This window comes from Macrotis lagotis, chromosome X (assembly GCF_037893015.1).
Source record: "Macrotis lagotis isolate mMagLag1 chromosome X, bilby.v1.9.chrom.fasta, whole genome shotgun sequence".
NCBI classification, from domain to species: Eukaryota; Metazoa; Chordata; class Mammalia; order Peramelemorphia; family Peramelidae; genus Macrotis; species Macrotis lagotis.
This window is the reverse complement of record NC_133666.1, coordinates 483,292,333-483,307,151: the sequence shown is the minus strand read 5'-3', so window position 1 is coordinate 483,307,151 and position 14,819 is coordinate 483,292,333. Positions and strand designations below refer to the sequence as shown.

The 14,819-nt window shown below is 32.0% G+C and overlaps 1 protein-coding gene across 4 annotated transcripts in view; it reads right to left on the bottom strand.

The window, feature by feature from the left end:
* The window catches only part of CCDC102B (coiled-coil domain containing 102B), an 836,813-nt gene that overhangs the window by 636,939 nt on the left and 185,055 nt on the right, over window positions 1–14,819 (bottom strand). For all 4 annotated transcript variants that reach the window (XM_074208366.1, XM_074208368.1, XM_074208367.1 and 1 more), the window contains one exon: window positions 8,292–8,405. In XM_074208366.1, coding sequence (XP_074064467.1) covers window positions 8,292–8,405 — 114 coding nt within the window. The remainder of the gene's footprint in view (window positions 1–8,291; window positions 8,406–14,819) is intronic.

The following is a 14,819-nucleotide window of genomic DNA, read 5'->3' as shown; positions in this document are numbered from 1 at the left end:
CCATAACCTTTTATTTTACTTCAAACACTGTACTTGCTCAAACACTTAAGGATTTCAATATCATAGATGTAATTTCAAAAATCCTTGCCTTGGTTTCCATAACACTTAGGGTCTCATGGTTGTCCTGCCTATCCCACTACTTTTCAACGCCTCTGTTGAATCACCATCCTCTATCTATACCATATGCATAAGCTTCTCTAAGAATCCAACCTGAGAACTATTTTCATTTCTCACTGAACTCCTTATTGGGGATATTAACATATCCCTGGTGTTTGATTATCATTTTGATACACATAACTTCCAGATTTATAACAAATTTACTCCTGATTTCTAGTCCTATCACTTGCTGGCTAAGTTTACCAATTTATTTCATCAGCATTTCAAAATCAAATGCAAAATGGAATTAATCATCTTTTCCCAAATTTCCAAATTATATATATATATATATATATATATATATATGTATATATACATATATATATATATATATATTTAACAAGTGTTATTCCTACTTCTAGACTCTAATGAATCTTCCACATAGCTACAAAAATCAGCTTCCTAAAGAACAAAATTAACCATATCTCATCTCTACTTAAAAAAAACTGTCAATGATTTTTTCTTACTTCTATCACACACTCACACACACACAAAGACCCATATTTCTCAAGTCTAAATCTACAAGTTATCCATAATCTTATTCCAACCTAACTTTCCATATTTAATTCAAAATATCTAATTCTCATTCTAGTTAAATTGTTCAGTTATCTGATAAGTCCCTGAATTTATTCAGTTCCTGAATAGTATAATATATTTATAACTACTGAAAAGTTAAATAGGGTGTTAATATGAGGAAAGTATGGCAAAATGTAAAGAATAATGACTTTAGAACTAACTGTATGACAATAGTTCAATTCCCTTTACTTCTCAATTTTAATTGTATCAATTAAAAAAAAAGAGTATGTGGGACTATAATAATTTTGAGATCCTGGTCTTTTCCAGTTCTGAGTTGAAAGAACTTATTTAGAAAATCACCATATAATCAACATGAGTAATACAGTTTAAGTAATACATAGGCATACATACATATATGAATGTTCAATTCAATAATTCATTTTAATAAACCTTTCTTAATGCAAACTATATTTCAAACGTTGTGCTAAGCACTAGAATATGTTTATATAAGTATAACAATAGAGAAAGATAAAAGGATAACTATCAAGTTAATCAAGTTAAGTTTATCAAGCTAAGTACTGAGAAAATTGCAATTCAGACTGGCACAAATATATGAGTATCAAAGTACTTTGAGCACAGGCACAGTTGATTTCTGCTTAGCTAATATGAAGCAAAGACCAGAACATTAGCATATATAAAAACTATGTTCAGGAATATTATGGTAGACTATTAGTTACCTAAATAAATAAAATAATTTTTTTCAAAGAAGATAGGCTCTAAAGAAGAACTGAGGATCTATTATTAAAATTTATTCCTCTTTTATTTTTTTATAAAAATTTTTTTACTTTTTTCTGATTCTGCTAATTTTGTATTATTTTTTAATTTTGCCCATCTATTCAGTATGATAAATATGTCCTGATAAGGACTTAATATTAATTCCATTTCTAAAGAATCATAGATATTAGAAATGAAAAAGAATCTCAGAAAATCAGAATCAACTTGAATACCAGGAATATAATTTTACCCCAATTTAAAAGTAACATAATTAGGGTCAGAAAGATTAAATAACTTCCTCAAGAGAATAAAACTAATTGACAGGACAAAAAAATCTTTATGAATGATCTCTGAAAATTTTCATATTTTGTTCTCTCTCCATTTCTTTCATATTGCTACTAAACATACATGAATGATAATGAAGCTCCTATATAATACTTGGATTGGAATTCAACATTTTCAAGCAATTAAAACACTGTTTTTCTTTTGTAATTATTGAATAAACTACATTCATTGCCATATTAATCATGAAGTAAAAGAAAATGTAGAACCACCCCAAAAAAAAAACCAACATATAATAAAGAAAACACAATAAAGAAAATGGAAATATGTTGATTTCATCTCCCTTCAAATTTTTCTTTCTCTAGAAGTGCATACCATTTTGCATCATGAGATTTTAGACTTGTATTGGATCCTTATATTGATAAGATTAGCTAAGTCATTCACAATTGATCTTCATGTACAATGTTCTTCTGGTTCTGTGCACTTCAATTTGAATAATTTTCTTATAAGATTTTCCATTGTGGTTTTTTTAGGTTGTTTTTTTCCTGAAATCAGCCTAGCACAGTAATTAAAAATTTTATAAAAATCTACCATTTGATAAATTCAAAGATTACAGTTTTGGGGAAAAGAACTCTCTATTTGACAAATACTTCTGAAAAAACTGGATAAAAAGCATGATCGAAACCAAATAAAGATCAATATTTCACATCAAGATAAGGTCAAAATCGGCACAGGATTTAAACATTAAGGATTGTACCATAAGTAAATTAGGAGAGAAAGGAATAGTTTACTTGTCAGAACTAAGGAGAGAGGATGAATTTATAACCAAACAGGAGTTAGAGAACACTGTTAAATGCAAAATAAATAATTTTGATTATATTTAACTTAAATCTTTTATAGAAACAAAACCAATGCAATCAAGATTAGAAGGAAAGCAGCAAACTGGGAAACAATTTTTTATAGCTAATGTTTTTTCATAAAGGTCTCATTTCTCAAATATTTAGAAAACTATGACAAATTTATAAGAATATAAGTCATTCCCCAATTAATAATAATTCATTCTTCATTCTCAAAGAAAATCATGACATCAGGGAGGTGATGCCATGACAATTATAAGGACTGGATTTGAATGAAGGGGTGCTATGCTAAGCCACCAGCCTCACTCTCTCCTCTGGAACCATCTGGATCTAGTGGTCAATTATAAATCAGGAAAACTGAAGCTGGCCCTGGATGCGAGGTAATCAGAGACACAGTTAGTGTCACCTGTCTGAGGATGAATTTGAACTACCAAGACCAGTGCTCTATCCACTATGGCACCTAGCTGCCTGCATTTCCCAATTGATAAATGGTCAGAAGATATGAACAGGCAATTTGAAATGAAGAAATTAGAGCTATCTATTGTTAGATGAAAAGATGTTCTAAGTCACTATGGATTAAAGAAATACAAATTAAAATTACCCTGAGGTATTAACTCATACCCATCAGATTGGCTAATATGACAAAAAAGAAAATCATAAATGTTGGAGAACTGGAAAAATTCAAGCTCTAGTGCATTAGTGGTGGAGATTTAGAGAGCAATTTGGAACTATGCCCAAAGGGCAATCAAACTGCATACTCTCTGAAATCATAAAGGGAAAATTACTCACATATACATAATTATTTATAGCATGTTTTTTGTGGTAGAAAAGAAATGGAAATTAAAGAAATACTCATCAATTGAGGAATGGTAGACAAGATGTGGGATATGAATGGAATAGAATATTATTGATATCTAAGAAGTTATAAGCAGATAAATTTCAAAATAACCTGGGGCAGAGCCAAGATGGCAGCATGGAGGCAGGAATTCCCAGAAGCTGTCCTCCAGAATGCTCTAAATAGGGGCAGCTAGGCGGTGAAGTGGATAGAGCACTGGCCCTGGAGTCAGGAGGACCTGAGTTCAAATCCAGCCTCAGACACTTAATAATTACCTAGCTGTGTGACCTTGGGCAAGTCACTTAACCCACCCATTACTGTGCAAAAACTCAAAAGACAGAATGCTCCCAAATAAATTAAAATTATGACCCTGACCAAATTTGGGAGTGGCAGAACCCACAGAAAGACTGAGTGAAACAATTTTCCAACCCAAGATAATTGGAGAAATGTGTGGGAAGGCTGTGCTCCACCAGGTTTGGAGAGGGTGGCAGTGCAGCCAGAGCCATGCCACATCACAGCAAACAGGTTCCAGTCTTCCAGGAACAGCCCAGGGCTCCTGGGTTCCTGTGGGCAACTGGGTTTGTGGCAGTGAGAGTGGCTTCCAGACCTTTCAACCCAGGTATCACCAAGGATAACTTGGACAGTCAGTGGGAAAACTCTGTTGTACCAGAGTGAGCAGAGTCCATAAGGATGGTTGCCCCAGCCCTGGGAAACAGAAGCAGGCCTGCAGAGCCACTCAGCAGTTTCTTCCAGAATACTTAGCCCACAGATGGTAAGAGGTTGGGGGAGGCTGTCGAGGTCTCTCCTCTATCCCTGGGGCAGGACTCTGTGCTATGTCCATACTCAGATCCTGGTCACAATCTGGGACTCCCCATTGCCATAGAGCAGGGACCCTCCTCACAGCTCCAGGGCAGAGGGGAGTGCCCGTGGTCATCCACAGACCAGAGCACAGGCCAAGAGAGCAGTCAGAGCTTCTCATAAGACCTTAAAGGAATTGAGGTCCCTGAAGGCATCCCTGAAAATACTCAGAAGCTTAGGAAGTGCAATAAATCAGTCATAGGTTAAGCAAATGAACAAACAGCGTAAGAAAAAGAATATAACTATAGACAATTACTTTGGTCCCATGGAGGATTAAAATTACACTCAGAAGATGACAAAGTCAAAGTTTCTGCATCCAAATCCTCCAAGAAAAATAGGAATTAGTCTCTTCAGGATATGGAAGATCTCAAAAAATATTTTGAAAGTCAAGTAAGTGATGTAAAGGAAAAATTGGGAAGAGAAATGAGAGCGATGCAGAAAAATTATGAAAACCAAGTCAGGAACTTGGTGAAGGAGATACAAAAAATATCAAAGAAAACAACATGTTAAAAATCAGTTTAGGAGTAGCTAGATGGTATAGCAGATAGAACATTGGCCCTGGAATCAAGAGGAACTGAGTTCAAATCTGGCCTCAGACACATAACAATTACCTAGCTGGGTAACCTTGGACAAGTCACTTAACCCCATTGTCTTGAATAAATAAAATTTAAAAAAAAAATGAAAAACTAGAATAAAATGTAAAATATCTCATTGGAAAAAGAACTAAACTAGAAAACAGATACAGGAGAGATAATTTAAAAAGTATCAGACTACCTGAAAGTCACAACCAGGAAAAGAACCTAGACTTCATTTTTCAAGAATTTATCCAGGAAAATTGTCCTGATATCCTAGAAACATAGGGTAAAATAGAATGGAGGGAATTCACTGCTCACCTCATGAAAGAGATCCCCCCCTCCAAAAAATAAATCTCCCATGAATATTGTAATGAATTTCATAATTCCCAAGTCAAAGAGAAAATATCACAAACAGCCAGAAACAATTCAATTATCATGGAGCTACAGTCAAGATTATACTGGAATTAGCAGCATCTACATTAAGGGATCTTAGGTCTTGGAATATGATATTCTGGAAGACAGAAGCACTTGGATTAAGAATGAGAATCAACTACCGAGCAAAACTCAACATCCACTTTCAAGGGAAAAGATGGACATTCAATATAATAGGGAATTTCAAACTGAAATTTGATCTCCAAGTACAAGACTCAGGAGAGAATAGGGAGGGTGGATGAGAAAGGTAAATTAAGAAGAATTTAATGCTGTTGATACTGATAACTCATATGAACCTTCTCATTTATTAAAGCAGTTAGAAATCTCAGCAAGACTTGCACTTGTCTCAAAAATCTTAAAGCAGTCGAATGTTATATGTTTTTAGCATTGAAGTGATATCATTGATATATAGTGCTATTTTAACATCAAATAACACCCCCATGCCAATTAATTTCATGAGTATATGTTCTTTCTTGAAAAATGAATGATCTATTTCCTCATTGAAAATAAATAGATGAGATTTGTTTATGCTAGACACAATTTTAACTATTTAAGCAGTCATCCCTCATAATCATGATTATAATAATATGTTATACATGTGAATGCAAAGTAGAGATGAATATGAAGGTATTCTATAAAGATGAAGTCAGAAAAAGGAATATACTGGTAGAAAGCAAAAGGAGAGATAGAATGGGCTAAAATATTTCACATAAAGGCTTTTGCAATGGAGTGGAAGGGGGGAAGTGAAGGGGGGAGAATGAATGAGCTTTCACTCTCATTAGAAATGGCTTGGAAGGGGCGGCTAGGTGGCGTAGTGGATAAAACACCAGCCTTGGAGTCAGGAGTACCTGGGTTCAAATCTGGTCTCAGACGCTTAATCATTACCTAGCTGTGTGGCCTTGGGCAAGCCACTTAACCCCATTTGCCTTGCAAAAATCTAAAAAAAAAACCCAGAAATGGCTTGGAGAGGAAACAACATACACACTCAACAGGGTATAGAAATCTATCTTATCCTAGAGGGAAAAAGGAGAGGAAAGAGATGGGAGAAAGAGGATTGGGGAGAGGTGGGGGTGTAGGTGATAAAAGAGAGCAAGATTGTGTCAGATACAACCCCCTTTTTTGCAAGGCAATGGGAATGGGTGGTTTTCTCAGGGGCAAACAAACTATGTGGTTGTTGGGTATGTGGAACGAAATTTAGGTCAGGTCTTCCTGGTTCCAGTCAGTGCTTTGTCCACTGCACCACAGAGTTCTGTGGACTGCCCCACAACACACTTTGGAGAAGGGACAAAGTGAAAGGAGAGAGAGAATAGAATAAATGTGAGTGAGGATGAATAAATGGAGGGAAATATAGTTAGCAATAGCAGCTGTGGGAAAAAATATTGAAGCAACTTTTCTGATGGATTTATGATAAACAATATGATCTATCCCAAAGAGAGAGTTGATAGTATCTGAACCCAGACTGAAGTACATGTTTTTCTTTTTTCTCACGCTATTGTTGCAAAGTCTCTCTATCTTTGTGGGGGGAGGGAGGTTTACCCAAAATTAACCACATATTATTGCAAAAGACCCTCACAATCAAATGCAGAAAGGCAGAGATAAAAAATTCATCCTTTTCCAATAATGGTGCAATAAAATAACTTTCGATAAAGGGCCATGGAAATATAAATTAAAATTAATTGGAAACTAAACAATCTCATTCCAAAGCATGAATAAATCAAAAATAAATTAAGGAAATATGAATAATTTCATAAAAGATAAAACAGCAATGAGATAACTTGCTGAGTCTATCATAGTTGGTCATCATACACTGTTGCTGATATTCTCCTGGTTCTGCTTATTTCACTCAGTATCAATTTGTGCAAATCTTTTCACTTTTATATTTTGGGGTAGGTGCTATGTACCACTGGGGGGGGAATGTATATTACTATCTGTCCCCATTCATTTTTTCCAGAAATCTATCATATCTAACTTTTCTAAAATTCTAATCACCTCTTTAATTTATTTTTTGCTTCTTTTGTGCCTAAATATATCCAGTTCTGAGAAGGTAATATTAAGGTTACCAATTTCTATCATTTTAATATCTATTTCTCCTATAACTCATATGATTTCTTTAAAATCTTGGATCCATATGTATTTAGTGTTGATATGACTTCTTTGACTATGGCACTTTTTACGAAGATGTAATTTCCTTTCTTAGCTCTTTTAATTTGATCTATTTTTGCTTTTGCTTTTGCTTTTGCTTTTGCTTTTGCTTTTGACTGAGATCAGGATTGTTATCCCTGTTCTTGTCAAAGGAAATAGTAGAAAGCAATTTTTTGTCATCCCACAAGAAACAGAAGAATTGCACAGATATAAATTTCTTGTTTTTATTCTCATTTGATGCAAAATTAAAGATATTGCAAAAGATTGAACCATTTATATTTTCAAAAGTCATGATCCTTATATTTATGTGTTAGCTAAATGAAGAATTTGGAAATTAGGAATCCTTGACAAATACCTCAGTCATTAGATTTGGTAAAAATAAATGTTAGTAAAAATAAATTCTGCTTTTCTCTCACTACTAACATGCCTTGCCAAGAATTCCATAAAATGTACCAGAAACTTTATAAATGATTTATGTCATTGGATGTAACAATAGCCTGACACATCGAACCCCACAATAATTTAAATATTAAATAAGCTTTTCCTCAAAAAAAAAAAAAAAGATTTGCACTGGTCTCAAAAACCTTAAAGCAATCAAATGTTACATCTTTAGCATTAAATTGATACCATTGATATATAGTGCTGTTTTAACATCAAATAACACCTTCATGCCAATTAATTTCATGAGTATATGTTCTTTCTTAAAAAGTGAATGATCTGCTTATTCATTGAAAATAGACACATGTGATTTGTTTATGATAGACACAATATTAACTATTTAAAGCATACTAATCCATCATGATTATAATATGTTATACATTTGAATGCAAAGTACTGATGAAAAATATAAAAACTAAAACATACCTCTGCTCTTAGTTCAATGATCAATCTATCATTGTTGGTTTGGCAATGGGCTTCAACCTTTCTATCTTCTGAAACCTTCTCCACTTCATTTTCATGATCATGAAGTATGTTAAACTGGAAAAGTAAAAATTGATAATCATAAGCTATAAAATAACATTTATATTATTTTAACTAATTTTGAGTCTCTCTAGGAATAGTTTAGTTTTTATAGCCCTTTTCATGTTAATATTATTAACTATTACTAATCAATCAATTGATGAGCCACCTAATAATGATAATTAAGCAAAATATATAAAATTGGCTTATATTATACTGGGTTTCTGAACACTATATTTATAAGGCATAGAAGAGAAGAAAGGATCCTGGGTTCAGTTCCAATATCTGACATACTAATTTGTGACCCTTGAACAAGTCGTTTAACTTCTTTGTGAACCAGAAAACTCGTTAAGACAAAGTATAGGATAGTTTGGGAGAAAAGGAAATGTGTCTTCTTTGCTAATTTCCAAAGTGTTAAAGTCACAAATCTAATAAAAGACATAAATAAAAAGTTTTTAAATCCTTCAGAAAACATTGTCAGTGTGGGCTCATTAAAAAACAAAGCATGTCAAAATCATGCTATATTCTTTGCTGAAAGGGTTATAATGTTGATCATGGATCAGGAGAATGTCACTGATATAATATTCCTAAATTTTGCTTTCACATCAGAATCATATCCCAAATCATATCCCAATGAAAAAAATAGAGAAAAAGGTGAACTGGGTAGAAATATAATATCATTAAGTTCAATCAGAATTTGCTGCCTGAATGAAGCCAGTCTGGTAATAGTTCCATGTCAAATTTGAAACAAACCTTTAGTTAAGCTGCAGGATTCATTCCTTTATGATTAACTTAAATTGTTACACTAAGCAATTTTAGAGTAATGTGAAGCTTAGTGAGATATCTAATACACTGAATAACAGAAGTAAGATCCAAAATTATGTTTATAGAAATTTTTGGAAGAGTAGAATAATGCTCAGAAAATACGCTGTAAAATAAAAGTCAATATTAATCAAATAGTCTTCTTAAATGTGCCCACATGTACATGGTATTGTACAAGGCACTGAAAATATGAATATAAATGAAAGGGAATCTAGAAAAAATACTTAGAAAAATGTGGCTACAAAGCAGTTTCTTTTGGGGTGTGGGTTAGGGGGAATCTTGATGTTATATGTCCTTAAAAATATGAGACAACAGTATGAGATGGTGGTAAATATATTACCTAAAGCTAAAATTTTAAAACATGATTCTAGAGTGAAGAACTTCATAGTAGCACTTTCAGAATGGTCCTAAGCAGATCATATACTTCATAAATCAGTATAAATTAAATTCATAAAACATAAGTATAATGATGTCAACTCAGTAGAGTATAAGCTGCAAAAATTCCTGATTAGCTCTAGAATTTTATTTTAAACATTAGTTTACATTTAAAGACTCTTACTACTACACTTTATCTTTATTTTTCAGATTCATTTCCCTTAATACACTATTTGATCCAGTCAAACTATTCCTACTCTTATTTGCAAAAAAAAATAGATCCTTTAATGAACTTAAGAGAAGATATAGATGAATTTCATAAAATGGGCAGATAGAAATGGTTTTTGAACTGCAGAACTGGAGAAGGATTTGCATAACATCATGTTCTCAAAGTTCATAATTTTAGAGTCAAAAGGGATCTTGGTGGCACTCCAGTTCAACCTTCACTTTATAGACTAGGGACCTGAGACACAAGGAGATAAAGTGACTTGCCCAAAGTATGAGATATGAACACAGGTCTTAAACTCCCAAGACAGTGTACTTTGTACTATATCACCCTTCAAATATATCATAGCGAAGACTGATAAAAATAATAATAATAATACATTTCAGAGTTCTATGTGAACAATGATTTCTGTTAGGAAAGATAGTAAAACATATTGAAATCCATTCCTTCCCTTGCCTGAAAAATGAGACATTTAAGGAGCTCAGATAAATGCCTGGTGAATGAATGTCAATCAAGTATTTAAATACAGTACACTTAACCTCATAAAATTCAGTGATTTCAAAAATAGGGCAAGAATATCATTTCTTTTGAAAGAGAAGAGACCAGTCTTTCTTTCTGAATACATTTTTATAAAGATGATGATTCATATTGTCTAGCAATATGCATCATTCTAAAAAATGGAAACAGTAACCTTACTAAAAATTTATCTAGATTTAAATGTTTTATTTAATGAATTACCATCACTGGAGCTAATGTAGTTGAATCACAGAGAATAGACAAAGATTGAGACAGAGACAAATTATACCTTCTCTATTGAAATTTAGGAATATATGCATTACATAGGAATTCCATGTAAGATTTTTGCTGCAAAGAGGCATCAAAACTGAGACATGTGAACAAAGGGAAGGGGAACATTTTAATCTGTTTTGTGGAAGTGTGCTTTTTTTTCTCTTTAATAACAAATATAAATTTACCCATTGTTTCAACAATCACTGGATGGCACTGACATCCTAGAGGGCAAGATTCCCACATTTGTGGAAGTGTTTAACAAAACTAATAAGACACAAAGGTCATGAGGTGGGCGAGGGCACTCCTCTTAATGGAATTTCTTATAAAGAACCTTCCACCTACAGCATATGTGACATAAAACAAATCCCTGAGTTGAGGGTTGCTCCCTTGATGAAAAAGCCAGAAGCAGCTTTATGAGACCCTGCCTTCTGTTAGTGGAGTTGTACAAGAATCCCTCCCCAAAACTCCATTTGGATATCTGGTGTTCTAGTTGGGACCCCACACAAACACACATGTGCAATCAATAAACCTTAGAGAAATTTTAAGAAATGTGTATGTTAGCCTAATTCTGTTTGTTCATGCTTGAGATCAGACTCTGCAGGCTAATGTTTATCCCTTATTAGAGGTCAAATTCTGGAGGCTGACATCATGTTTAATTTAATTATTAAGACCAAACTCATAAATATTGACAATTTATATTTCTCCCTTTAATGTGAAAAATATATAGTTTTAAAAATGACTATTCCATGTATCATTTTCTGGGAAATTTTCTTTCTCCATAATAATACATCAATGATACCATTTTTATAAAAAAAAAATTTCCAAACACTTTTTGTTGTTGTTTTTTTGCAAGGCATTGGGGGTTAAGTGATTTGCCCAAGGTCACACAGCTAGGCAATTATTAAGTGTCTGAGGATGGATTTGAACTCAGGTCTTCCTGACTCCAGGGCCACTGCTCTTCCCACTGTGCCACCTAGCTGCCACCCCTAAACACCATATTTTGATACACATCTTTAAACCATGGAAAAGACATATTGAATGTGTGGCTACATGTGATTAGAAGTAAGGATTTATCAAAACAAATATTTATAAATTAAATTTCAGAAAAAAGAAGTCAGTGAATTAATAGTATTAAATATCACTATAAATTAGATAATCTCAAATCTGTGATATTTGAATGGCAATATGGAGTAGTGAAGAAAGACACAAAGATCTGATTTGAAACTTTAAACTGATCGTGGACAAATAACAATTTCTTTTGAGCATAACTTCTTCATCTAGAGAATAATTACAATATTATTCTATGCTGCCTACCATATAAGAAGATAAAACAAAGCACTTTGCAAACTTTAAAATATATATATAGTGAAATTTTTCCTTCATTTGATTCTTTAATTAATATAACTGTTTATTTGTTTTTAACAAGGATGAGTAACACTATTCATTAGACTTTTTCCTTCTATTCAATTGGTGACATATCTCTTCATGCTTAATAGTTAATTATTATTATCTACTTAGACGTTTGCCAAATTTTTAAAATTATATTTATTGAAAAGATAGACTGAGGAAAATCAGAAAAGAGAAATAACAATCATATATAAAGTCTACATGGAATACAAACATATTTCATTGTACTTTATTGCACTTCAGATATTGTTTAATTTAATTTATTTACTTTTTTTTTTACAAATTGAAAGTTTATGGCAATCCTATGTTGAGCTAGTCTATCACTACAAGTTTTTCTAACAGCATGTGCTTATCTTTTGTCTCTGGATCACACATTTGTATTTTTCACAATGTGTCAAACTTTTTTCATTATTATTATGTTATAGTGATTTGTGATAGTTAATATTATATAATTGCTATGAATCACAACCATATAAGATGAATGCTATATGTGCTATGACTATTCCACTTGGAGTTCCACTGTCTTGTCTTCTTTTCCACATGCCTCCCAGAAACAATAATACAGAAATTAGGCCAATTTATATAACCTTATAATGGTCTCTAAATGTTCAAATGAAAGAGTTTATGTAGGAGATTCTATTATTTTTTTATTTTAAGTATTGCCACAGCAATCCCAACCTTTATAGGCCACAAGTACTGAATAGTGAATAGTTATTTACACTGACAACAGACCCTCCAGCAGTAAAAAAAAAAATTACAACTTGAAGTCTTAGACGATGGTAAACATTTTTAGGAAGAAATTATTTTTAATTAAGGTGGGTTATTTTTAGTCATAATATTATTACATACTTAACAGACCAGTACAGTATAAAAATAACTTTTATATGTACTGAGAAACTTCTGATGTGCTTTTATCATGATTTTTTTTATTATGGTGGTCTATAATCAATTCCAAACTTGCAATATCTGAGAAATTCCTGTACAACATTTTATTATGAGGACCCAGGCTTACATACTTGATGTAAATCTTTCTTAATTATAATGAATAATTTTCTGATGACATTACCATATTCCATTGGGCAAATTTTATTTTAATATTTAAACATCTATATCTCTCTAAGCAAAAATTGCTGAAATTTTATTTTTAATGTTAACTTAACCTTTAAAAATTAGTTTCAAATTTAATTCATAAAAGGTAATGATAATGCTCAATTTTCCATAAGATTTTTGTTTTTAGAAAATTACCAATAGTCAATTAAGTAGAATGTTATTTTAATGGTTCTTGAAAAAGAAAACAAATCTATACAGAAATGTAATTTAATTAAAAACAAGAGCAGCAATAAAAGCAGAAATCCAAAGTGAGTTTAAGATTTTAGAAAATGACATCTATCTCTCAAATCTGCCTTAAATAATAGCTTACTGAGGAAAGCAAAATTAAAATCTGACCTCAAAAATTTACTAACTATAACCATGGGTAAATGTCTTAAACTACTTCATTCTCCATTTCCTTGTTTATAAAATATTATTGCCCAAGTTTGTTGTAAATTTTAAATGAAATAATAATCTCCATGTATTCAAAAGATTAGTCTGTGGGAAAGGTTTATTTTCCATAAAAATCAGGAACAATAGGTGAAAGTTTTTTTAAAAAGACAAATTTAGGTTTGAGGTCATGGAAAAACTCCATAAAAATGATTCTTTATATTAGAAGTCTTTAGTGAAATGTTTCTTTTTCTTGACTCGATTTTTATGGATGATAACTTATGTCCCCTCTAGTTATAAAAATAATGTGAATCTGGGATATTCTGCATTTTAAATCATTACTATCATGTAAATATTGGTAATTATAAGCCTCATAATTAATGTGGATTGAAATGTACTTCATCTGTAACAACAGAAGCAGCATGCCATATTAAGAAGAGTATAAGTTTTTGGCAGTCTTAACTTTAGCATTTGGTGAATGTATGGCTATACTAGTTAATTTCTTTTAGCCTCAATTTTCTGATCTGTAAAACTGAAAAAAACAAATCATAAAACAAATCATTTTAGACAAGACTTTTACTAATATTTTTAAGATTATTTTAAGATATTTAAGATATTAAGTTATTTTAAGATAGTAAGATAGGTTTTGAAAATAAACATTCAACAAAAAATGTATACATTGACTAGAAAATACAGCAACCTATTCTTAGTCCTTTTTTTTGCTCTAATAACAAGAAAAAATCAAAACACCTGGTATTTCTTGCATTAATTTCTATCACATCATAAAAAATTCATGCTCATCTTTAAATGTTCAGAAATGAAAAATAGTTCATAGTAATATCCTCTTGTAAAGTAAAACTCTTAACATTTCCTAAACATACAATGGATCCTTAAATCTTTTTGATATGGAAATAACTAGGTAAGAGAGAAAGTGGAGCAAATGGATTTTGCCTTGAGCTAAAACTACAAGTTTATCCCTTCAGGGAATTTTAGGGGCTGGAATTTTGGAACAAAGAGGAAAAAAGGTTTATTTTTAAGCTGTAGATTTTTTATAAAGCCACGTACTCAACATTTTCAACAGTTACCAATCATTTTAGCTGTATCTCTGCACTAAAAGTACTAACAAATAGCTCCTCTCCTGCTACATTATTTTGTTCCTATTGAATTTTCCATTTCTAAACCTAAGTAGGGACCCCTACATCTTTAGAACTCATAATGAGACTATTAAGGATAACTATATTTTATACTTCTGTGTAAAAACCATTAAAAATGGAGACAGTTTTATACTGCGTAATTATTAGATGTATCAATATCAGGTAATATAATATATACTG